This window comes from Dichomitus squalens (genome assembly GCF_000275845.1).
Source record: "Dichomitus squalens LYAD-421 SS1 unplaced genomic scaffold DICSQscaffold_25, whole genome shotgun sequence".
Lineage (NCBI taxonomy): Eukaryota > Fungi > Basidiomycota > Agaricomycetes > Polyporales > Polyporaceae > Dichomitus > Dichomitus squalens.
In genome coordinates, this window is record NW_006766907.1 from 161846 (window position 1) to 185298 (window position 23453).

A 23453-nucleotide genomic window follows, 5' to 3' on the forward strand; every position below is an offset into this window, starting at 1 on the left:
CTCGCGTTCTCGTGGTCCGCCTCCTGGTCCGCGTCGCCCGGCCCCCGCATGGGCAACGCTGGCAGACTGCGCAGCGGGGCGGTCGTTCTGGTCTGTCGAGGAGGCTGCGAAGGGGACGCAGGGGGGAGGGTGGGCAGGTTCATGAGCGGCATCGGGGGCTGTCGCGTGACGAGGGACGGGGTGAGCCGCGCGCTGCCTCCCGCGGTATACTGTGCCATCAGAGGTGGAGGAAGCGTCGCGAGACGGGGTGCGAGGGCCCTGCGGGCCGACGGGTTGAGCGTCGAGTATGCCTGTGCATGCCCGTTTGCAGTTGGCGGGGTCGCAGAACTGGTTGAGGGGAGCGTTTGCGATCGCTCGTGTGCGAAACTTAGGGGCCAGAGTTCATCGGCACTAGACGGGGAACGCGTAGTGTGGGGGACGCCTTCTAACTGACGCAAGGGTGGAGATTCAGGAGCCTTTGAGCCAAGGTCTATGAACCGAGCGGCGGATCGCTGTACATGTCCATTTGCAGATGGCGCGGTCGCGGAACTAGCAGAGGGAGGGGAGCGGGAGGGGAGCATTTGCGATCGCTCGTGTGCAGATCTTGTTGGCAAGAGCTCGATCGGTGGACGCAATGGGTTGGTAGTGTGGGGGACGCCATCTATCTGACGAGAGGGCGGAGATTCAGGAGTAGAGGACGACGTACAGTTGGGACGTGAGGAGCCCCGAAGAGATACATGCGAGGGAGAGTCCTCGTCCGAGTCTCTGCTCTGGTCAAACGAATGGTGCTGTGCGCGAACGTCCACCTTGGTGGGAGCCTTCGAGCCGAGGTCCATGGACCGAGCGGATCGCTGTAGCGTCGCAAGCTCGGGGGAACTGCTGAACGAGCTGGCTTTGCGGCTATTTGTGCGGAAGGTGGAGACCTTCTTCAGAAATTGGGTTGTGCGGACCTATAATCGGCTGAGATCAGGAAGCGGCGCGTGCGCGCGAACGAGATAGGACTGACGAGGAGCTGGGGCCGAGTAGGGGTAGCCTCCTGCGCCTGGGTTGTTGATGCAAAAGTCGTAGACATGAAGAGTCGTGAACGTGAGTCGAACACCGTCGAGGTGTGTGGTAGGCTGGAAGATGCGGAGGGGGCAAAAACACGGGGATGCTGGGGCTGGGTGGCCCAGGTGACATAGGCCTCGCAGCGTTCAGCCGCAAGGAGATTGGGTGTTGGAAATAGAGCTGCTGCAGCTGGCGTCGCGGAGCCGTGCACGGTCTGTGGCCGGCTCGGGCTCGAATCGAATCCGTGCGTGCAGCCAGGCTCAGGCCGCTGAGCCCGTCCAGCTCCGCACTACGCCAACTCGGCCGGCGCTCCCAGCCGCCGCGGCTGCATCCCGACGTGCTGATGATGACGTATGCTCCCCGCGTCGATCCGGCGCTTGCCGCCTCTCTGTCCACTCTGTGCCCGCCGTAATAGTATGTGCCCGCCGTGGTGGCCATCTACTCTACGCTCACGCTCGATACTGTACCCGTCCACGAACGACGCCCAGAGCTTCACTGACGGACGACATTAATATTAACGTGAATCCCTGCACCATCGGCCGATCCGCAAATCAGTCATGCGGCACACATCCATCCGTTTCCGTCGCCAGCAAGCGAAGCCTATCGAACCCCGCCGGAGATCTACGGTCATCCACTATTATACCAGTACTGGGCCTGCCCATCCCGACCCCGACACCCTTCGCTCGACGCCTACTTATCGCCATGGGCGTGGGCCCCACCAAAGCCTAACTTCTAAGCTGACACTCGTCAGCTACGCCGTGAAACCCTATGTAGCAACATCTGAAGCGCCCGCATCCAGCAGCTCCTGTCCGTCCGAAACCGAAGCACCTCCGCAGACCGCGCATACATACTCACCCAGTCGCCCTGCAGCTGCTCCACCCCGCAGCAGGTACGTCGTCCTATTTATGCCTCCTTCCCCGTATGCGCTCATTCCTTACTCTAGCCATCTCCAAACCTAAAGCTAAAAAAACCTCGGCTCCGCTGGCAACGTTGCCACCTCGTTTTCCTACGACTGCGCCAGACCCCGAGTTTGCGAGCTGTTAACCCTTGCGTACACTGTATTGCAACCCCTTGCTGAGCAAGCAGAGCGTACTATTGTCCCTTTCCAAGCTCAAGGGATGACCAACGGTGACTAGCAGAACACGACCACCGAGCGCCATAGGACACCGTTTTGTTGCGACGTGCTAGAGCTGCGCTGCGGCTCCCATTGCCTGCCCCACACGGTTGTTTACACAGCCGCGATAGATGCCACGCTCTAGCTTCTTCATCTCGGATGGTCTAGGACGTCTTCATCGCGGGCTACGCGCCGCTCTAGGTTGCACACGAGGATGTGCCGTCATGTATCGTCATGATGGGAAGCGAAGGCAACAAGACGCTGCTCGCATGCTGCATGCCCAGCGACACGACTTGCCAGAGTGAGCCTCGGTCTTTGTATATGCGCCGTACATTCATGCTGATCACGCTTGTTCTGTTCCAGGGGCAGGATGGTGTTCTCGCACGTGACCGTTATAGCCAGACTATTCCCTCCACAGAGCGTTGTGGACCTCACTTCATCACCGACGAAAGTGACGCAGTACCCAGCAAGCTCGATGCCATCGCTCTCTCCCAGGTGCGTGGAATCGCCTCGTCCCCGTCGGCTGATAGGTTCCGACGCTGCGCAGGTTCTTAAACGGCCCCTCGCCACGTTGAAGGGGCGAGGCAAACTGCGCTCGCGTCACCGACCCCCACTCCCACTCCATGCAAAGGAGATCCCTTGCCATCTCCGTCTTAGGCGTCGTTGCTCCCCGATTGCGGAGTTCTGCACCCACTTTGCTGGTGCGAGAGATTCTTCCGGACGTGGCTGCGGAGAGGACGATGCTTCAAAACACTCCCTGCATAACCGGCAGTGAACCTCTAACTCGGGCGCAACTCACCGGGATCTCCAGCGTGTCCCTTCGTAACTGCGACCGTATCTGAAGGACATCCTGATGCCATACGGAATGCACGCGGGCAAAGCAGCCGGGAAGATGACCCAGGATGACGCCGTATATCTTGCCTTGTCGCTCCGGATCGCTATTTCCCGAAGCTGCTGGAACAGGTGACGAGTTCGTTACGTTGAGAACTGGATCTCGAGGAGGCTAGACTGGGACTTTTGCACTGAGACTTGGCGGGCGAGGCGTAAAGACAATCGCAACACTTGGATGGCACACCGACACAGCTGTAGTTGGTGCGCTCGTTGTTCCCCACGGCCACGAGTGCACCGTGACGTATGACCGCAATGGGCATCCGAGGACGTCGCCGGACGCTTAAAGCTCCGCGCCCACCCCTGGATCGGAACACAACGCGTGGCGGATCCATCCGCACCTCTCGCAGAGGACGCTGCGGTTTTGCGTCTGGAAACATCCAGCGAGCAGGGCTGCAGGAGACGGTTTGCGATCGGGGGCGTAAGGATGCCAGGATGTGTGCTACCGCGTTTGGTTCCGCTGATGCACGCCTCCGAACCGCGTGCGACAGTACGACAGCCAAAGTAGGGGTGCCGCTGTGCGGGACGTACCTTTCTGTGCGGACGATCAACTCTGTCGTTAGAGTGCAAGACGACATTGTCCCAAGGTTGAGTGTATCTGCTATACGGGGGGAACGTTACCTGTAGGTTCTCGAGTACACGGTAAAAGTTTTGCGCGAAGCTACTGGGCTCAAAACACAGTCGACATGATCAGACAACGATGCATGTACAGTATGCAAATTGCAATTTTATAGGCAATCAGACACATATTTGGTGTTACAACGAGGGTTCCTGAACCCCTCGGATCGACAGCCATCGACTCAGACGCACTGATGTGGACGGCTCAGCACTGGTGCGTCCGCGCTGAACCGGCAGACGGACACGATGCACCATATGCTGGGCAGCGCGGTCCGCACGGCGTTGCCTACGCTGGACGTCCAGCAACAAGCGATCGCCGAGGGAGGTACCAATGCTCACATTGTGTCTCCGCAACTTGCCCATCGCCTCGCGAACCGACCGAACGCCGAGCTCGGCGCGAATGTGAGCGCATACCTTCACATGATGCGGCTGAATAGATGTGAGGGTGCGCAAGAAGCGATGGAGGAGCGGGGCATGGATTTTGAGCCGTGGCTCTATGGCAGCTATGCGGAAGCCCCAGAGATTTGGGCCACTCGCACGAATGGGGTGATACGCGAGGGTGTCCATCAAGGGGGTATGGCTGTAGTGGTCTGGATGTGATTCTGGGATGCCGTCGCGATGCGCGTGTGCGATGCAGGGCATATGGGAGCGTGGATGGTGGGTGAGTGACGAGCGCCGGGAATGGTCGACGATGCGATAGGAGGAGTGCAGATGCCTGTGGTTCAGGGGTATTTCAGCTCTGGGACGAGGGTGTCGTGTTCTGTAGGTACAGCGAGTGGTTGATTAGGAGAGCGGAGATCGGCGCAAACAAGACGCAACGTACAAAATGGGTTGCACCGGCGGGAGGAATTGAAGCGCCCTTTGAACGGCGAGTTCTCGACCTATCACCTCGGGATGGCACGGACGCCGAGAGCGATGAGGTCGGCGCGAAATATGTACCATGGGTGGTAAATCGGGTGGTCAAGGACCTGATGAGGGATGGGGATGAAGCAGACACGGAGGGGACGAGACACCCTCGGGCTCACCAGGGTGTAGTGGGGAACCCTGGTAGTCAGACTACGAGGTACCGCGACGCCTTCATTGGATGCATCAGATGGTCTTGACCAGGAACAGTTAAGCCCAATAGACACGTACCTTCGTGGAGAGTCGAGGCGAGGACTACGAGAGCAAGTATAAGACCGACTAGACAAACGAAGTGACCCCACGTGTAGATGTTGCTCAACATCCAAGGGGTATGGGGGCTTCGAGTGTATCTCCTTGATGCCAGAAACTACAGGAGTGTTACCGCACAATGGACAAGAAGACCGATCTAGGCTCAGCTCACTGTTCTGGCTCTCAGGTTCCGCAGAGCCCACAGCCGTTGTCGACGTGAAACTCGTCCTTGGCGTCCGACGGCTCGGTACCTCGGTACTCGTGCTTCGCGAGGAGCGTGAGTTGGAGCCTGTGTCGCGCACCCTGTACCAGTGGTTCAATCATGTGCTGGGGAGTTGGATACACCATGGACAACTTACGTTGGTTGACGGAACGCGACGGCAGCTCGCGAGCTCCCTGCGTCGATCGCACCTAGTAGCGTGTCGCTGTGTGAAAGCTAGGGATAGTTGTTTCAGTCAGCGGTTGAGCCACAGCCAAGGTGGTTAAGAAGTCACATACTGTTGCGGAGATAATAATGGCGTAAGGTGAGAGTAATGTGGTAGTAGCTTATCGGCCTCGCATAGGAGAGATGAAACCCAGACAATCATGAAAAAAGGAGGCAGCTGTGAGACTTAGAAGCGAGGTGCTCTGAAGGGAGGTGCAGTTGGGTTGAAGGCGGTGGAGGAGACACATGCCTCTCTTATACCTCTGGAGGAGCGCCCGAGACCACGGACAGGCATGAACATGGCTGCCTTGGGCCACGCAAGCTGTTCCAAGCGCCATAGCAATGAACAAAGGGCCAAAGGTCAAAGCAAATGGCTGGCTGCGGCGCCTCGAAGACACCTACAATGTGCTGCGGAAACGTCCTCCGAATTGTTACCAATGACCATTGTTTCCCTCGCGACAGGAGCATAGCTTTTTGGTCGGCATCTGGGATGAGCAGGCTAGGAGCATGTCGGGCTCGGTAGATGTTGCCATTCCGGACGCACTCGCAGCCACTGGGCAAGCTCGCTGCCAGTGGTCACACCTTTCAAGTGAAAAAATGCTTGCAACACTTCTGCTCCACACAACGTGCCCAGCAGCTCCTGTGAAACACAGAGATGCGCAAAGACCAGGAGGAATTGCTGTAGACATGTTCCGTGGTCAAACGATCCGGAAAGAACTTCCCTGTTCGAAGCGTGACAGCCCGGTCGTGTCATGGACTCAGCGATGGATAGATACCTGGGTCGATTTCGTATTCATCTTTCCGGTTTCTGATAGTATGTTTCGATGAAGTTGCAACAGCGGATCTTGGCCAGAGGGACTCGGAGTGGTGGGGGTAGAGTGCCAGTGGGGTGTGTCCGAACGGCGACTTTGGGCACTGCATCCGGAACGTGCCGAGGCCCGACACCAATGATAATATTGTCACCGTCGGAGTTCTCTGAAGACGACACCATGTACTGTTCTCAATGCAGGTATAATTAGCTAGGCTTTTATAACTACTTCCTTGCTCTGATATCTCTCACGGCTCCTGCTCCCCAAACAGTATAGTTTGGGAGGGCACGACGGGGAGCCGGGGTGCGTTCTCTACTTGAGGCCCCGGCAGTAGCGTCTGTTCCCTTTCCGATGCCAGTGTCCTTTTGCGCGTTGGCGTTGAACGTTGAACCTTAATGTGCGTACATGGCAACGGTGTTCTGTGCGTTTACTCCACTTCTCCTACACTCCTTTGCATATGGTGCACTCCTTCCGAGTCGCTTCATCCCTCTTTGCAATGTTGATTCCTAGTGTCTACTGTACTCGAACAAGCATGGGCAATTTGGATGAGGTTAATGGAGACTTCCCGTCGCGGGACAATTAAAGTCTCCCAACCCGCAAGGTAAGGCGTCGAATAATGCATGCTAGTGATCCTGCAAGCGCGGCCCTTTTCATGTGATTTGCAGGAATTGAGGAAAGAGCTTCAAGAGGAGTTCACCGAAGAGTAGAAAGCTCAAGTTTGGCAGGCGAAACGGATTGGGACATCTTACCGAGAAAACTGGACATCACATTGTATCCTAGAACCAGCGGCAACTCGTCAGTCCAATCCGCGTAGACCCGTAACTGCGGCTCGCGATGACTATTCGAAGACATGCAGGAGTCATATCGTCGTACAAACTTCCTTGAAGAAGTGCATTGTAGATACAGAGCGCATTGTTAGAGGCAACTATGTATATACACGTGTTTCATCGACGAGTGTATATATGGCGTGTGCGACGATATACGGCCTCGCCCTTCGCTTGGCGGTCTTCACGCGTGCTTATCGTGCGTATCGCGCCTCCAACCAGGAGAGAACGCTGACTGGAATCGTGGCTGGGACCGGGAGGAGCGACGATGCTGGCCCTTGGCTCTCGGACTAGCCGAATGCTTAGGGACGGGGGACCTCGATAACTGCCTGGAACACCGCGTCGTGGTCGAAGGGCTGGGATGTCCTGTAGGGAATGCAAAGGCTGGGGCATCCGAATGGTGGCATCGAAGGCGAAGCCGGGTTGCACCGACATGTGCAGGCACTCGGAGTCGCCGCTCCGTGTAATCGTGGACGAAGACCCCACTGTAGTAGCCTTCTGAAGCACCTGCGGGCGTCAAGAACGTGAGTTGGCTAGGGGTGTACAAGTCGGAGAGGGCGAGACTGCCGTTGGGGTAAGATGGAAGGATGAGAGGAAGGTACAAAGGGCATAGGGCGACGATGTGTGCTTTGTTCGCTGTGTCAGGTATTCCAGGATATGTTCAACGAGATGAAAGGGAATCCTGGGACTGGTCTCGTAGGAGGTCGCGCGACGCACTCTGCAATACAGTAGTTCAGTCATTTGCCATAGACTTGGCGACATGACGGACGACTTACATCGGTGGCGAGACGGCGCTCTGGAAGATCACAGACTTCCTGTGTCGGTTTCATCTCGTGATGTGAAGGCTGGGGAACATTTGGTCTAGTCAGCAGTCAAACTCAGGCAAAGATGGTCAGGCAGGCACATACCGTCGCAGAGATGTGGATATTACAAGGTGAACCTCAGGTCAACGGTACATCACGCGGACTGGCTCTCCTCTCTCCAGCAGGCGCGTGAGGATTCCGATGCAACCGACGCCCTCTCCGGGCCGCGTTTTAACGTGGCCTAAGGTGGTGATCCATTTCAACCCCCAGGAGAGTGCGGTCCACTGGGCTGATGTTGACCAACATTGGCCTGGAGAGTAGCTTATCGGCCTCGTGCGAGGAAGATGATACGCCAGAGCATACAGACGAAACGAGAAGGTACTGGGACACCTAGAAGCGAGGGAGCGAAGAGGACGTGATTTGATGACTGTGATTGGTGAGGTGAGTCGGTGGAGAGGCGCGGACCCCGTCGAGTCTGGCGATGCAGCAAGCCCTCTCCAGCGGCACAAGGCGGTGAGTCTGGGCTATCACGAAGACCACCATCCAAGTCAGGTCCGGGGTTGCGTGAGGGGAGTGTTCGAGCCCGAGGGCGGAGTACTGTGGTATGGAGAGGCCATGGGCGACGAGGAATGATTCCTCTACGCGACACGTCGCTGGTATCGGACGCGGGTTGGCGAACGGACCATTGAGCTGATGGCAAGACGCGATCAGCAGTTGTAGTAGTGCTTGTGTAGGAAGGCTGGGCTGTTGTCATTCACAGGTTGGAGGCGGCATATACGTGGGGGACGGCTGTGGCCAGAGGGGCACAGACTCCGAGGGCTCGGGGGCTTCCGACAGGAGCGGTACCCCCCATAGATTTAGTTCCAATGATTGGCAGCCTATGACTGGCTCGAGAACGAGCTGCGATATACCTGAACCTTTTCCTGTCGAGTCTTCTCCGACAGGAGAAGAGGAGAAGAGAGTGACGGGACACCGAAGAACGATGAAAACGGCGGGGGGAACGCAGGAAAGAGGGAAGACTCTAGGTCGGTGCCTATGCCCGCGAGTGAGCTGGATGTGGTGTCAGAACAGTCAACTCAAGACTGCATCGATGTGTGCTCACCTATCATTACCACATGCTCCGGAAGGCTCAGCATGGCCTCGCTCGACCTCCTCCACATGAGGAGGACACAGTTCGTAGTTGAGGAAGAGGTCGCAGAGCTCCGATCATGATGCTGGACAGAAGGTCGGAGGAGGGAACGGAAAAACGGCGGGGAAAATGCGGGTAAGAGGAAAGACTCTACCAGAAGCTTCCTCCCAGAACTGGCGGTGTAGAACGCGACAACGTGTCGGGTAAGCTCGAGATCGACACCCGATGCGGAGAAATGGAACGCGGTGGTATGGCGGAGTAGGGTGTCGATATGTGCTGGCGTTGCCAAGTCAGAGGTTCGGTCCGAATATTTGGCCAATTGTTTATCGAGATGGTAGGCGCGTCCTGGAGTGGCTGCGTCGACAGCGCGGATGTGACGTGCTGCTCGAGCTCCCCATTTTGATCGGCGTGCACAGCAACGTCTGAATACCTTCGCGTTTGCGGAGGCGTCCCCGCATACCCTGCAGAAGTTCAGTAGTTCAACGAATTGTTGTCGAACTACAGACATGATCAGGGACGTACGTTGGTGGCCGGAACCCGCCGGCATCATGCGTCAGCTACCTGCAGCAGAGTAGTCGGTCTGTAATAGCTGGTGGATGCGTCAACGTTGTTTTTCTTTCAGTCAGCTAACGAGACAAGGCGGGTTTGGTTTCGGAGACACGTACTGACGCGGAAATATAGATGCCTCAAGATAAACCGGCAAGTAATGTGATAGTAGCTTATCGGCCTCGCACGAATAAGACAGAACCCATGAGGGCGTGAGCATGACGAGAGTTTGTTTTGAGACAGGTGATTAGAAGGTAGAGAAGGACATGATGCGATGGGAGTTGCAATTGGGTTGGAGGAGTTGTGCGACATGTATGCCTCTTCTTATACCTTTGCGGGGGCGCTCGTGACCACAGATTTGCATAATCAGGGCCGCCCCTGAAGCCACGCAAACCTTTCAACGGAAAGTAGCGGATCAAAAGTGCAAAAGACCAAAGCAAAGGACCGCTTACTACGCTCTCAGGCTCCGAGTCCAATGGCACCCTCAACCTGTTACGACAATCTGTCCATTGGTCCTGATCGCAACCGGAGCATAGCTGTATGGTCGGCACCTCGAGTGATAATGGTCAATGGCATGTCGCTGAAGAATCCCAAAGCGAAGAGAACAATAATGTGTCGGGTGCAGGCTATTCACATACCCCTCAGGCCCAAGCATAAGCATTCATATTATGGTCCGGAGCGGTCGAGTACTCATTGCAGAAACTTGGTGATGGGAAGGTCACAGAATTTGAGGTTTTCCTGTTCACTGAGCACATGTGTCAATGCCATGTTGACATGGCGGAGCAGAGATCCTTCGCGCAAGGGCGTTAGAGGGGCCCCTTCGAGGGACGATGCTGGTCTGATATTGATAGCGCTTGCGTCCATCACACAGCCACCGGGAACCCAACCGGCCATTGATCCGGTCACGTTCAGCGTCGCTGACCACCTCGCGGCCACGGAGTTTCGCTGGACCTCTTATTATCACCCCCCCGTCGCGCGTCGAGAGCCTCTGACAGCTCAGAACAGGGGTGCAGACCTAGAGCAACAATCCGAATGCGCGTCCTGTTCCAATTCGGACTCGGTAATTCTGTCACCGCACTGTAGTATGATGCTTCTCGGCGAGATTGTCCCCAGCGAAAGTTGCGAAACCGATGATGAATCGATGGCACGTCGTGCTGGTCACAGCGAGTCCGTTTGTCTAGCCCTCTGCGTGCAGAATCACGCGCGGCTAACTCATAGAGCTGATTGAATCTGACATGCAGTACAGGTTGCAACGATGGCAAGTGCATGGTAGCTGAAACCTTTCTCTCGGTGTCCCATAATACAGATCGCTGCGACAGTTCCCAGATGGGCACATCCTCCCTATTGCTAACGACGCGGCGCGGTGTAGTCTGGCCTCTGTTTTTGCTTTCTTGACTTCGCACCTTGCTCATCAATGGCCTCTATCACCACGACGAATGCGACGTGCTCCGCAGGATTCGACTGGGTAGTAGTGCTTTGCAATTACACCCTCACGTCTAAATTACCATGCTGATCGGCCTCGCAGATGTTGAATTCCCTGGACCAGAGTTCTTGCGAAGTTACATCTAAGCTATTCAGGTCTTGCGGGTTCGGCTGTGACGACTGCAACATCCCTCCCGCCCTCGCCCTTGGCGCCAACTACACGTCATCCCAAAATATGATGGGTGAGGTGGAGTTAGGGATATGTCCGTGTTTTTTTCGGTCTGGTATTCGACACTAGCAGCGTGCGCGGTTTGTCAGGGCCTCGGTCTCGCGATCGATCCCTGAGTACCTCGCCACACCGCTACTGCGCCATCGTGTCTTGCGTTAACGGAGACGCGTCACTCAGATGGAGTGTATACTTGAAGGGCCCGGGATGTGTCCAATTCTACATGCAACAGTAGGTGTGACTATATTGCGACATCTTCTGCACCTAATGACCAGATCACAGGTTCTACAGTCCCGGAAACGACACTGCAGTACCTGGTTGGGCGTACCTACCTATCGCAGTGAGTGTCCTACCCTCTATGAGACCAGCGACTAGATCACTAACGGTACATACAGAATGATACCTTTGATCTGAGCACAGGTCAAAGGCTGGCAGCAATTCGTCAGTCTCTACTTATGAACCCTGCCGTTGACCATTCTCGACCTGCTGTCAAATAAGACCCGGAGGAAAATCAGATCCCAGCCATCGTCCCAGGACCACAACCGAGCATTTCGGCACCTGCTACTGCTACTTCAACACTGACACCCACTCCTTCCAGATCTACCACAGCCACCCCTACTACATCGCAGACGTGGCAGAGCGGACAAGTGGCGTCGAAGACGAACCTTGATGGAATCGTGGCGGGAAGTGTCGTTGGGGGTAGAACTGTCTTCGCAAGCCTTGTTGTCTTGGCTTTCTACTTCCTGCGGAGGCGACACCGGGCTGCGAGTCCCTACGCTGACAGTAGGGCAGCTTACACTCTGATCGTCCTCCGGGCATCACTGACCACTCTATATGTATAAGAGCTTGTCCAAAGACGACGCGACGCTTCCGGACTTGGAGGTGACATCTCCCCTCTCCGCCTCGCCAGCTATAAGACGGAATCGGAGTGCGAGGGGGAGCACACATAGCGCCGATCAAACCATCCTCACCGACGTTGCCGTTGTCGACTTCCCTTCCGCTCCGCTTGCCGCGAACTTCGCCCCGAGCCCGACTTCGAGGAATGATACGTCCACGCGACGCGTCGCTGGTCTTGGACGCGAGTTGGTGAAAAAGGACCATTGAGCTGATGGCGAGACGCGATGAGCGATGGCAGTAACGCTTGTGAAAGCAAGGCTGGGCCGTGGTCATTCACAGGTGGGGGCGGCATATACGAGGGGAACGGCTGTGGCCAGAGGGGCACGGACTGCGACGGCTCGGGGGCTTCCGACAGGACCAGCACCCGCAATAGTCCCCAACGACCCCTCGCCTATGATTGGCTCGAGAAAGAGCTGGTCTCAGGACAGTCAGCTCAAGACTGTATCGAGGAACGCTCACCTATCACTACCGCATGCTCCAGAAGGCTCAGCATAGCTTCACTCGACCTCTTCCACAAGAGGAGCGCATAGTTCCTCGTTGAGGAAGAAGTCGCACAGCTCCGATGTCTGAGACGTCGGACCATGGTGCGATGTGACCGCGAAGAACAGTCAAAACGGCGAGGGGATGCAGGTAAGAGGGAAGACTCCACAGGTACCTTCCTCCCAGAACTGCCGGTGTAGAACGCGACGATGCATCGGGTAAGCTTGACGTCGTCCCTTCGGAGAGTGTGAGCCCGTTGAGACGCTTGACCTCTGGAATCGTACGTGCGAGCGGAAGTGGGGCGGTAACAAAGTTGCAGTACTGTAGTAGATGCGCGAGATTGACAAGGCGCACAAGGAACTCCACCTGCTCCTCTAGTGTGCGTAGGAACGCGTGGTCTTCCCAGGTCCAGCCATTTGTAGAAGTCGTAAGGAAATCGATCTAATAGGATGTCCAGGCAGTGCGTGATCAATGTTTCCATCCCATACTTGGATATATGCGGACAGGTGGCAACCTCAAGCAGGTTTGGAGGAGCGGCACCCATTCTGTATAGCATGGTTAAGACATGAGTATGAGTCATATCCTAGGATAACACGTTATTTTAGGGACCACGGTAGACCAGATGCACAGAATGAAAGCGTTTCCACCTAAGACATGAGTATGAGTATAAGTACAAAGCATATCAATACTGGAGCTAGCAAACGTGCCATTGGGACGGCATGAGTCTCCTCACTACCAGAGTGCGATTTCCAGGATCGTCTGTGAGTAAGAATACTGGGACGCCTTCATACATCATGTCTGCTGAACATAGGCAGCGCCCGCTTCGCAGAGAATGCCCTAGTACATGCGAAAAGCAACACCGCAGCCTTGAGGAAAATGTCCCCAGGGGCGTGTGCATGTGCAGCGTTGGGGATGGACGAAGGGTACTGGCCCGTTTGTTGTATTGCACTGAGGATGAACACGGGTGCGGCGGCGTTGCTGCACGTCCAGTGGACGGAGGAGGCTGAAGATGTGGATGCGGAACCCTGGCCCGCCGGCACGTAGGGAGCGTTCGAGCCATACGCTGGGACCGTGTACGCATCGCTGGCATAATTGATTGAACTTGATGATGCCGTGCGGCACGTTGATGGGAGTAGAGGGCGCGATTGGAGGCGTCGGAATGTGCCAGGGGTGTGCGGCTTCCACGTAGCAGTCCGAGCTGTATAGGTCGAGGCCGGGGCCATCTCAAACCAGGACTCCTCGTGCTTACGGTAGACGACGAAAGGAGAGCTTCCGGGGAGGGCCATTGGCTGGTGGGATGATGGCCAGAAACGGGGCACCGAAGGGGGATGATACTCGCTGAAAACACAGAAAATCAGCACCTACTTGGATCGCGGCCAGCCCAATGATTGAGCTAGGTTTCCCGCGATACCGTAGCTGTCGACCAGGCCTGCTCGATAGGCCATCGTGAGGTCATTGAGAGGGTAGAGGAGTAGAGCAAAGGTCGGCGGGGCGAACGATAAGGGCATGAAGAGAGAGGTTCGAGGGTTCGCGGTCCCTCATACCCAGGCAGGATGCACGCATTATGTAGCAGAGGATTGGGGAGATACGAAAGCGAGCGCCAACACGATCACGTCTGGATTGTTGACGCTTTGGCGTACAGCCGTTGTCCCCTCCTAAGCGCCCCCAAAGGAACTTCGGACGACGATATCTCCTGGACTACTCAACATATTCATCTCTTTCTTGCATATTCTGACTCAGGAATGTGACGCGCAGGGCACGGTGCTGGAATCAAGGTGGCCGCTCGTATATCGGACGTTCCACTCGCCTTCGGTCGATCTCACGCCGTCTTCTGCATCTGTCGCGCATATATCCTTGGACAACCCATGGAGATACCCAGAAGGCTCATTGGAAGCTGTTGGTGGATGTTACGGAGTGCATATGGTGCAGAAGAGGCCGACGATCCACGTATTCTATATTCTGCGAAGGGTTCTGGTGCATGTCGAGTATACCGCTCTGTCGTATATCGTCAAATCCAACACATTCTTTGCTACGAAACATCTGAAATGTGCCCACTGCATGCCTACGAACTGTTACAATCGTACCAGTTGCTAATCGTAGTGTTCTACAAGCTCTCCTTTGCAGCTCCAATCTACCCACCTCGTCTGTTCCTCCCTACTCAACAGTGACCACATGGCCCCTAATGCCTTGCAAGACCACAGAGATTATGGAGGTGCAGATTACTCACAAAGTCATAGTGTCTGGTGCTCCCCGACGAGGACTTTGAGCTGGCCCAGAGGGCTGCCACCCGGGCCCACCCTATGGTGGACGTGATTGTGCTGGACACTCCGCCTTTTGGGGCAGAGCCCTCGGTAGCGTCTTGTCTTCACCATTCCGACAATTTCCGGGAGAGTACGCCATACCATTCAGCCAACAACGTTGTCCGAGTCCAATAGGGAGCTGGAAGAGCGGGAATGCCCAGAAGTTGGTGACGTCGAGTTGGCGCAACTTCAATCCAATACCGTGCCCTGCGCGTCGTAATCCTGAGCCAGAATACGTAAGAATGAAGGGGTTACATTGAGCTGTCGAGGAGATATCGTCGTCCGAAGTTCCTTTGGGGGCGCTTAGGAGGGGAAAACAGGCAAATGCGTGAGATGCGGCGCGGCCCTCTCACGACAAGCGAGCTGAAACCAGCTGTACATCGCCTACGACTGCTTGGACAACATAATTCTCGACATCCGACCTGTCCCGGGCCTCGTCTCGTCTCTACTCACTTCTAAGTTGCTTCATCATTCTATTAACGCGGACCCAAAAGCCTCGAGGCTGGCGAGACGGGCAGAAACCCTCCCTCCGTCTCAGATACGATACCTTCCGGGAGAACCAGACAGATCTCTGGTGACTCCGGGAGTCCTTTGGAAGCACCGACAGCAATGCACACGAACACAGGGTACGCACTGTCTACGACAAATCGGAGATCAAATTTCAACCGTTTTGGCAAGCTCGATTTGGCCGTTTCCTCCGCTTCCGCCGACTTATCACACCCTGTCCCTTGTCTCGCACCGACTCTCATCCTCCCGGACACTTTACGCCCACGCCTTAAATGACATCGCCACAGAAATCCTCTTCACTTGGTCCCTCAGTCCCTAGCCTCCAGGCAAATTCTGACGCCCAGCCTCCTGCCGAGCACGGGGCAGCGACGCACCACGACTCTGAAGATACCTCACGTGTCCCTCCCCGATGGCTTCAGCCCACGGAGACTAGACAACGTGAGTTGCTTCATCCACGTCTCACAAATTCCGAGCTGACCTTTGCATAGCACTACCCGGCTCTGTGGGTCCGTGGGAGGCACTCGTAGCCTCAGAGGCCTACAACGCTCAGGGATGGTCGACCAATTTTGTCGTCACCACGCCCAATGCAAAGTGGGTCCCCGAGATTGCCGTCGCGCACAGCGAGATTACAACCTTCGACGACGGCCGATGGGGGCGCCACGAGTATTCGCGTTGGCCTCAGCAATTCACTCGGGACGCTTTCCACATCCACTGCATACCGGTGAAACCTCGACGCAATGGCCCTCACGATGTCCTGTGGCGCACGTTGTACCGACTGGACTGGAAGCCTTTCAGCTGCGGCGTTGTCGGTCTCGGCTTCCTCGACAAAGAGCTCGAGAAGCAGCTGGCGACTGAGGTGGAGGATGCTATCGAGCGTTTTCGGAAATGCCCCTCTGACGACAAGGGCTGGAACGAGATCGGCAAATTCCTCGTCGTCTGTGTTCACCACGCCCTCGATCGGCTCCGGAGTCTCCCTGCTGTCCCCGGTGTCATCATCTCTCTGGCTGCTCACGTACAACGTCTTACCTTGGAGCTCTACGGCCTCATCGAGTGGCTGGAGAAAGTTCGCATGAGGGTCAAGGAGCAGGTCGACTGCCGACTTGCTGTCCTGGACGTCCTAGGGGCCTACACCTCTGATCCGAGCGTTGCCCAGATGCTCCACCGTGCTGGTGTCCCTGTGTGGCTACTGCAGCCATATGGCGATCATTTAGTCATCTATCAGACAGTAGTGCCTCGCGACATTCCCCCCGATTTCTCGAAGAGACCGTCATATCCCCGTCTTGTTCTTGCCAAGCGCGACCTTTCCGGTGCCCTCAATTTGCCGGGAGAGTGGCGGCGGGCGATGACGACGGTGGTCAGACGTCAACTGTGTGACTCCCGGCTCCCTGAGCTTCTCGAGGACGAAGGGAACGGCACTCTGCCACCGGCCAAACGTTTACGAGAAGGTGCCACTTTTCTCAACGAGGATAGCGCGACGGTGGGACCCGCCGCCCCCAATTTCGTGTTGCAGAACTCTCGGGATGCCAGAGCGCTCGGACACGATCTCCCTGCCGCACCATCTCAGTCGTCTCAGTCCGCGTCTGGCTCTTCACCCAAGCAACCGTCAAGGCGCAGTCGAGCAAGATACGCCAAGAGGGCTGCGGCCGCCGCTACGGTTGGGGACAATCCTACTGGCCCTCCTCAGGCGGCAAGTTTCGTCATGAACCCCTTCCGACAGTTTTACCCCTCGCAGAACGTCCTCATACCGCCTGCATGGGCTACTGCACTCTCCAAGATCAGCCCGCTCCCCCAGCCACGCGCATCCGTCAGATATTTCTTTGCTCCGCCTTGGCTACTGGATGCCCTAGTCGGTTTTGAGACCAATCCTGCGAAGACGGCGAGATATCTCCACCAGTGGATCTCGATACGTCCTTTCTGTCGGGTTCGACTTTTTGACAAGACGGTGGCCGGGCGGCCACTAACAGTCTCCGAGTGGCGCGACGCGCTATGGGGCGACTACGACGTCAATGAGGGAGCGGAGGACAACTCCCGTCCATCTATCGGCCGCGCCAAAGTTCGTCACGAGCGTCAGGCGAACATACGTCGTCTCTTCGGCAAGGCTCAGTCGCTACCATCGTACCGCGTAGAAGCCCAACCTCTATTCGGCAATTCGGCGATCTCGTACGACTCGGCATTGTCCGATCATGGAGTTCAGCGCCGTGTGGTTTGGGAGGCACATGAAACCAACTGGCGTTGCGAACTGCTCGCCCTGGATGCATTGATGACGGGATCAAATGAGTGGTCCGAGCTCCTCCGTTGGATGCGAGAGTCGCTCGTCTCGCAGGTCTGGGGTTCGGGTACATCGGGTTTGGACGTCGTCCCGCCGTTGGACGGTGAAGAGCGACCACCGACGTTCTGTTGGCTCGCACCCCCCGAAGAAGGTTGGGAATCTTCTAGACCCTACCTATGCGCCTTCGTCGAAATGCTTGAACGTTGGCCTGGATGCCCCCCGACACTGCAAGGTACTCATGAACGACTGCTCGGGTGCAACGCGGATGAGTTCAGTCGTATCTTGAATTTTGCTGCTGAGTTTTACACCCGTACCTTCGTCAGCAAGTATGATCGTCTTCCCACCATCCCCGTGCGTGTTTCGCTTCCCCCCACCACATGATGCTTTCAGCCTCCTCTTTGTCTTCAGGCTCGCGCCGCTGAATTTTTCTGCCGACCTCGGTATTAGGCTAGATCTAGAACCTGTAGTCTATGCTGCTTATAGAATAGTCTAATAGAATTATTCCTCCGTTGTTTCGGAGACCGTTGCACTCATTCGTATCACGTTGATGGACGGTCTTCCGAATTCGTTCCGAGACGATGTCAAGATTGTTAGGTCGGCAACAGACTATTGCACACGCCCGCCATGAGGAGCTAGTACTTCTGCGCTGATGCACGCAACTCTCCAATGTGATTACTGCAACACAAGAATCTAGTCGTAAGCATTTCCATTCCACGCTGTCTGTAATCATGTTGGCTAACGTACCACACTAAGGGATGGGTCGCAAAACGTGGAGATTGCAAGAAGAGCAATTTCTCGACCAACTCGTCAACAGTCCTGAAGGCAATCACGTCTGGCACGTGCGACTGAAGACAACAGTGACATGTGGTGGAAGGAGACCGTCGACTGGTTGATGAGAGCCTACAAGAAAGAGTTCAACTGCTGCTTTGGCGAGGAGACGGCGGAGGATTTTGCGACGCGTCAGAAAATGCAACCGCGAGCCAAGCTTTCCCTCTTCCCACCCGAAGCCGAAGAGGATCTTGAGTTGCGTATGTCGACGATCACGACTGTGAGTTCCAGGGTATTATTATGCATGTTTGTCGGCTTAACGCTGCGGCCCGCGTATTGGAACCTACATCGCAAAGCTCAGCCCCAAGCGACAACATGATGCGCACAAGTCATAGTTAAGATCCAACCCCAGCATGACCGCTCTCATGTCCGGCGAGCCGTAACGGCTCGCGAGCCGGATTCGTTGTCGCAGTCCCACAAGTCCCCATCGAGGTCCAAGTCCCGCAAGTTGCAGTCGGACGTTCATGCAGCCACTTCTTTCACCAACATGGTGCTTGGGTCTCCCTCTGTGCCCCCACCTCCCATCACCAACGGCTAGCAAATCTTCCTCGCTAGCGATCATCCATCGAGACCGCAGACGGCTGGTATGCGCAACGGTCGAGGCAACGTCAGTATTTTTACAAAGGCAGCATCCCAGGAGTACCATAGCCTGCCAGACCGAGAGCGATTCAAGTTGGAGGTGAAGGAACGCAATGCGGCGGTCAGTGTCGGCAAGATGGCATTGCAGCCAGGTCCAAACGATGCCACTCTCGCTGTCCTTGAACAGATATCCAAACAAATTGACGGCTTCTCGTTCAACGGCTACTACCTCAACTGAGTCAGCCCGCGCGCCCGCTACATCAGATTCAGCCGTCTTTTGGCTCCGTCAATACCGTCTGAATGGTCGCCTGCGACGGCGCGTAGGTGCGATCGTGTTCATCCCGTCGCTCTTGCTCCACATTGCCCTTGTGTTCTTCACGGGGCTGCTCATCCTCCTGTGGTCTCTTCATCCCAAGGTGGCCGTTTCCGCGTCGGCGTTCGTCGGTGCACTCGTGGTCTTCCAACTCGTCGTGACGATCTTGCCGACAATCCGATGGGACTGTTGTTACCGCTCCCCACAAGCGGTGGCTGTGTACATCATTTACAGCATCGGCCGAAACGGTGTGATCAGAATGGTTCACGCCAGGGCCAGGTCGATTCGTCGGCTCACCCGGTACCTGTTCCGCTCCCTCGCTACCTTGGATCTGTGGGCCCGGAGGCTGGAGGAAACTCCAGGCTGGCGTGGGCGGGAACGGTCGGACATCCCGCACGCGCCAAGGGAGCTCGACCAGAGTATCGCTGTCATGCCATATACTACCACACTATCCACACATTACCTCGAGACGTTGCACGTCGTTCTCTCGGACCTGCCGAGAGAGCAGATTACGCTCTGCTTCGAGGACATCTTCGGGGCGTGAGAGGGACAGTGGGGAAAGAGCGCGTGGCGGCACACGCACAGCGTCCGCAAGGAGTTCCTCGTCCGTCCGGTGTTGATGGCTCTGAGACACTTGCTCGCCAGAGATGTACGTTCAGTGGACGGCGCACTCGAAGTCTTTGTTGGAGCGCTTTCTTCCGAACGTGCCCTTCCCTGACGTGGAACTCTGCACCTCGACGTTCTCTCTGGTTGCAGGTGGACGTGGGGATGTTGTCGAGCTGGCTCTGTCGAGACTCGAACACCAGCTTGCAATGTACCAAGCGCGAGGCATGCGGTTGTCGTACAGGGCGTGTCAAAATGGTTCGTCTCCACTTGGAACCCTTGGCGTGTCCGGTTACTGATACGTGTAATAGTGTTAACAGTGTACGAGCGGCGGGTTGAAGACGTGGACCTGGCAGAGCTTCGAGATTTCGACTCATCCCTATCTTGGATCAAGGCGGCTAGGGGCGTCGCTAGGTGTCTGGAGAGTGCGCTCTCGGAAGACACACCACTATCTGGCGCGGAAACAAATCTCATCTGCCATCGCGGGAAAGACATTCTATCTCGGTTCGCGACTACAATTCAGGGATTAGACTGGAAAGCGGTCGCGCGCAGTATGTCGGCAGAAGAACGCGAAGCCGGCCTGTTCGTCCACTCATTCTCCTACGGCATTTATCTGGTCGTTACCCCACTGCTTGGTCTGTGCGAACAGGGTGCAAAGTACGACGTGATCTCAGAGGAGGCAATAGGTGAGTTGGAGAGTGGGTGGCTCGCTGTGAAGAATACACACCCCTACGTTGACATTGCCGTCACTCGCCGTCGTCTGAAGAGGAACCTAGGCACGGCCAACAACGAGCTGGACCGAGGCTTTACAGCATTGAGAGAAGCATTGGACCTGACGAAGTAAATTTGTGTGAGGTACGTGACAACTGACACCGAAAACTATGCTTCTGACCTAGGGTTGACTTTGCCTTGCGACAGGAGGCGTATGCTGAGCCGAAACGGATTGGGAAAACTTACCGAGAAACTGAAGATTACTTTGTTACTAGAACTAGGGGCAGCTCGTCAGTCTAATCCGCGTAGACTTGTAACTGCGGCTCGCGATGACTATTCGAAGACATGCAGGAGTCATATCGTCGTACAAACTTCCTTGAAGCAGTGCATTGTAGATACAGAGCGCAATGTTAGATGCAACTATGTATATACATGTGTTTCATCGACGAGTGTATATATGGCGTGTGCGACGATATACGGCCTCGCCCTTCGCTTGGCGGTCTTCATGGGGGCTTATCGTGCGTATCGCGCCTCCAACCAGGAGAGAACGCTGACTGGAATCGTGGCTGGGACCGGGAGGAGCGACGATGCTGGCCCGTGGCTCTCGGACTAGCCAGACGCTCAGGGACGGGCGACCTCGATAACCGCCTGAAACACTGCGTCGAAGGGATGGCGCTACTACGACCCGAGGACACGCCAGATTAGCAACCGAAGCGCGGGTTCAACAATGGAGTAGTGGTGGTCGTAGGCGATGTCCTGTGGGAACGCGGAGGCTTCGGCGACGATGGTGGCATTGCAGGCGAAGCCGGGTTGCACCGACATGTCTACGGCTGCGAAATAGTCCGCGTAGTCGTTGCTATTCACTGTAGTAGCCTTCTCAAGCGCCTGCGGGCGTCAAGAACGGGAGTTCTCCCGCTTTTTGCGCTGCGGGGAGACCGTCTGGTGGCTGTAGGCGCAGGGAACGACTGCGTCTTGGTAGGAGTGACGACAGCTAGGAAGGTCACCCATTGTCCTATGGATGGGCCCGCAGAGGGGAGTGTTTCATCGTCAATCTCCCTCTCTGCTACGTCCTCTGCCATTCGCTCCGGATGTACAAGTCGACCGAGGACGTGAGGGGCTCTGAGGAGCATGAGGAAGCGGAGAGGGCGAGACTGCCCTGTGGGTGAGATGGAAGGATGAAAGGGAGGTACAAAGCGTGCAGGGCGATGGTATGTGCTTTATTGGCTGATTTCGCATGTGAAGGCTGGCGGACATTCGGTCTAGTCAGCAGTCGAACTAAGGCAAAGATGGTTAGGCAGGCACATACCGTCGCAGAGAAGGTGAAAGAAGGTGAACTGAAGGGTAGCTTATCGGCCTCACGCGTGGGTTGACCGCCTTGTGCCGCTGGAGGGGGATACGCTTGGGCAGTGGACCAGCGCCGTTGTCATCAAATCACGTCCTTTTCTCCCCTCGCTTCTGGCTCTCGAGCACCGTCTCATCTTGTCTGTATGCGCTGGTGTATTATCTTCTGGGCTATCCTAAAGGCTACCATCCGAGTCAGGTTGGGGGTTGCGTAAGGGGAGTGTTTCAGCCCGTCGCGCTTCTTCGAGGCGCACAAGGAACTCCAACTGCTCCTCTAGTGTGCGTAGGAACGTGCGGTCTTCCCAGGTCCAGCCATTCGTAGAAGTCGCAAGGGAATCGATCTAATAGGATGTCCAGGCAGTGCGTGATCAATGTTTCCATCCCATACTTGGATATATGCGGACAGGTGGCAACCTCAAGCAGGTTTGGAGGAGCGGCACCCATTCTGTATAGCATGGTTACGACAAGAGTATGAGTATAAGTACAAAGCATTTGGATACTGGAGCTAGCAAACGTACCATTGGGGCGGCATGAGTCTCCTCATTACCAGAGTGAGATTTCCAGGATCGTCCGTGAGAAAGAGTACTGGGACGCCTTCATACATCGGCCCATCATGTCTGCTGAACACAGGTCCTCAAGCAGTGCCCGCTTCGCAGAGAATGCCCTTGTACATGCGAAAAGCAACACCGCAGCCTTGGGAACAACATTCCCGGGGCGTGTGCATGTGCAGCGTTGGGGATGGACGAGGGGTACTTTCCGTTTGTCATGTTGCGCCAAGGTGAACACGGGTGCGGCGGCGGTGCGGGGCGTCCAGGGGACGGAGGAGGCTGAGGATGTGGATGCGGAATTCTGGCCCGCCGGCACGTAGGGAGTGTTCGAGCCATACGCTGGGACCGTGTACACATCGCTGGCATATTGATTGAACTTGAACATGCCGTGCGGGACATTGATGGGAGTAGAGGGCGCAAGTGGAGGCGTCGGAGGGCGACACTGTAGGAAGAGAGCCGGGGCCACCAGACGGTTGGGAGGGGGGGAAGGGCCGGGGGCTAGACTCGCGGGAACTTGTGAACGCCACTTGTACACGAGTGGGACATATAGCGCTATCGGCACATTGCTCAGGGTGTCAGTGGCGGCTGCAAGTCAAGACGTTCGGTCCGGAAATCGGCGATCCACGACGAGCGAGATGGTAGCCGGCTGTCGTCGTCGTCGTCTACAACAAGCCTTTGGCTGCATGGCAGACGCGAGTGTAACGTGGTGCTCGAGCTCCCCATTTTCATCGGCCTGTACACCGACGTCCGAAAAACATCGGGCCTGCGGAGGCGGCCCCGCGTAACCTGCAGAAGCTCGGTAGTTCAGTGATTTGCTATTGAACTACAGACATTATACGCGACGTACGTTGGTGAGCGGACCGCGCCTCGCCGGCATCCCGCGCCAGCTACCTTCGACAGCGTTTCGTTGTGTGGTGGCTGTTGGGTGCGTCAAAGTTGGTGTGGTGTCAGTTAGCTAACAAGACAAGGCGGGTTTGGTTCAAGCGGAGACACATACCGGAGAGTAATGTGATAGTAGCTTATCGGTCTCGCACGAGGAAGACAGAGCCACAGGGTCGTGAGCATGACGAGAGATCGTTTCGAGACAGAGAGTTAG

The 23453-nt window shown here is 56.2% G+C and overlaps 7 protein-coding genes across 7 annotated transcripts; 3 read left to right on the plus strand and 4 right to left on the minus strand.

The window, feature by feature from the left end:
* Nucleotides 1-2050: 2050 nt before the first annotated feature.
* Nucleotides 2051-4246, plus strand: DICSQDRAFT_181734 (uncharacterized protein; the record flags this gene model as incomplete). The annotated part of the gene is made up of 3 exons (XM_007367407.1): nt 2051-2441; nt 2504-2635; nt 3856-4246. The coding sequence occupies exons 1-3, from the start codon at nt 2272-2274 to the stop codon at nt 4244-4246; spliced, it is 693 nt and encodes a 230-aa protein (XP_007367469.1). The 5' UTR covers nt 2051-2271.
* A 50-nt stretch (nt 4247-4296) lies between these two features.
* On the minus strand, nt 4297-5947 carry DICSQDRAFT_181735 (uncharacterized protein). The gene is made up of 8 exons (XM_007367408.1): nt 5625-5947; nt 5297-5544; nt 5158-5234; nt 4971-5101; nt 4781-4916; nt 4672-4721; nt 4470-4614; nt 4297-4406 (listed from the first exon to the last, which is right to left on the minus strand). The coding sequence occupies exon 1, from the start codon at nt 5909-5911 to the stop codon at nt 5654-5656; it is 258 nt and encodes an 85-aa protein (XP_007367470.1). The 5' UTR covers nt 5912-5947; the 3' UTR covers nt 4297-4406; nt 4470-4614; nt 4672-4721; nt 4781-4916; nt 4971-5101; nt 5158-5234; nt 5297-5544; nt 5625-5653.
* Nucleotides 5948-6807: 860 nt separating this feature from the next.
* DICSQDRAFT_138220 (uncharacterized protein) lies at nt 6808-9895 on the minus strand. The gene is made up of 6 exons (XM_007367409.1): nt 9453-9895; nt 9310-9376; nt 8761-9248; nt 7764-8708; nt 7632-7700; nt 6808-7573 (listed from the first exon to the last, which is right to left on the minus strand). The coding sequence occupies exons 2-3, from the start codon at nt 9335-9337 to the stop codon at nt 8938-8940; spliced, it is 339 nt and encodes a 112-aa protein (XP_007367471.1). The 5' UTR covers nt 9338-9376; nt 9453-9895; the 3' UTR covers nt 6808-7573; nt 7632-7700; nt 7764-8708; nt 8761-8937.
* Nucleotides 9896-13143: 3248 nt separating this feature from the next.
* DICSQDRAFT_171725 (uncharacterized protein) lies at nt 13144-13866 on the minus strand (the record flags this gene model as incomplete). Its single annotated transcript, XM_007367410.1, has 2 exons — nt 13144-13696; nt 13724-13866. The coding sequence occupies 2 exons, from the start codon at nt 13864-13866 to the stop codon at nt 13144-13146; spliced, it is 696 nt and encodes a 231-aa protein (XP_007367472.1).
* Nucleotides 13867-15431: 1565 nt separating this feature from the next.
* Nucleotides 15432-17816, plus strand: DICSQDRAFT_181736 (uncharacterized protein; the record flags this gene model as incomplete). The annotated part of the gene is made up of 2 exons (XM_007367411.1): nt 15432-15603; nt 15654-17816. Exons 1-2 carry the CDS (start codon nt 15438-15440, stop codon nt 17813-17815), a joined length of 2328 nt encoding a protein of 775 aa, XP_007367473.1. The 5' UTR covers nt 15432-15437.
* A 480-nt stretch (nt 17817-18296) lies between these two features.
* On the plus strand, nt 18297-20122 carry DICSQDRAFT_181737 (uncharacterized protein; the record flags this gene model as incomplete). Its single annotated transcript, XM_007367412.1, has 3 exons — nt 18297-18462; nt 19166-20015; nt 20069-20122. The coding sequence occupies 2 exons, from the start codon at nt 18297-18299 to the stop codon at nt 19696-19698; spliced, it is 699 nt and encodes a 232-aa protein (XP_007367474.1). The 3' UTR covers nt 19699-20015; nt 20069-20122.
* A 617-nt stretch (nt 20123-20739) lies between these two features.
* Nucleotides 20740-22799, minus strand: DICSQDRAFT_138224 (uncharacterized protein; the record flags this gene model as incomplete). The annotated part of the gene is made up of 3 exons (XM_007367413.1): nt 20740-21711; nt 21775-22254; nt 22328-22799. A coding segment is annotated over one exon (447 nt), but the record flags the coding sequence as incomplete, so codon positions are not given.
* Nucleotides 22800-23453: the final 654 nt, after the last annotated feature.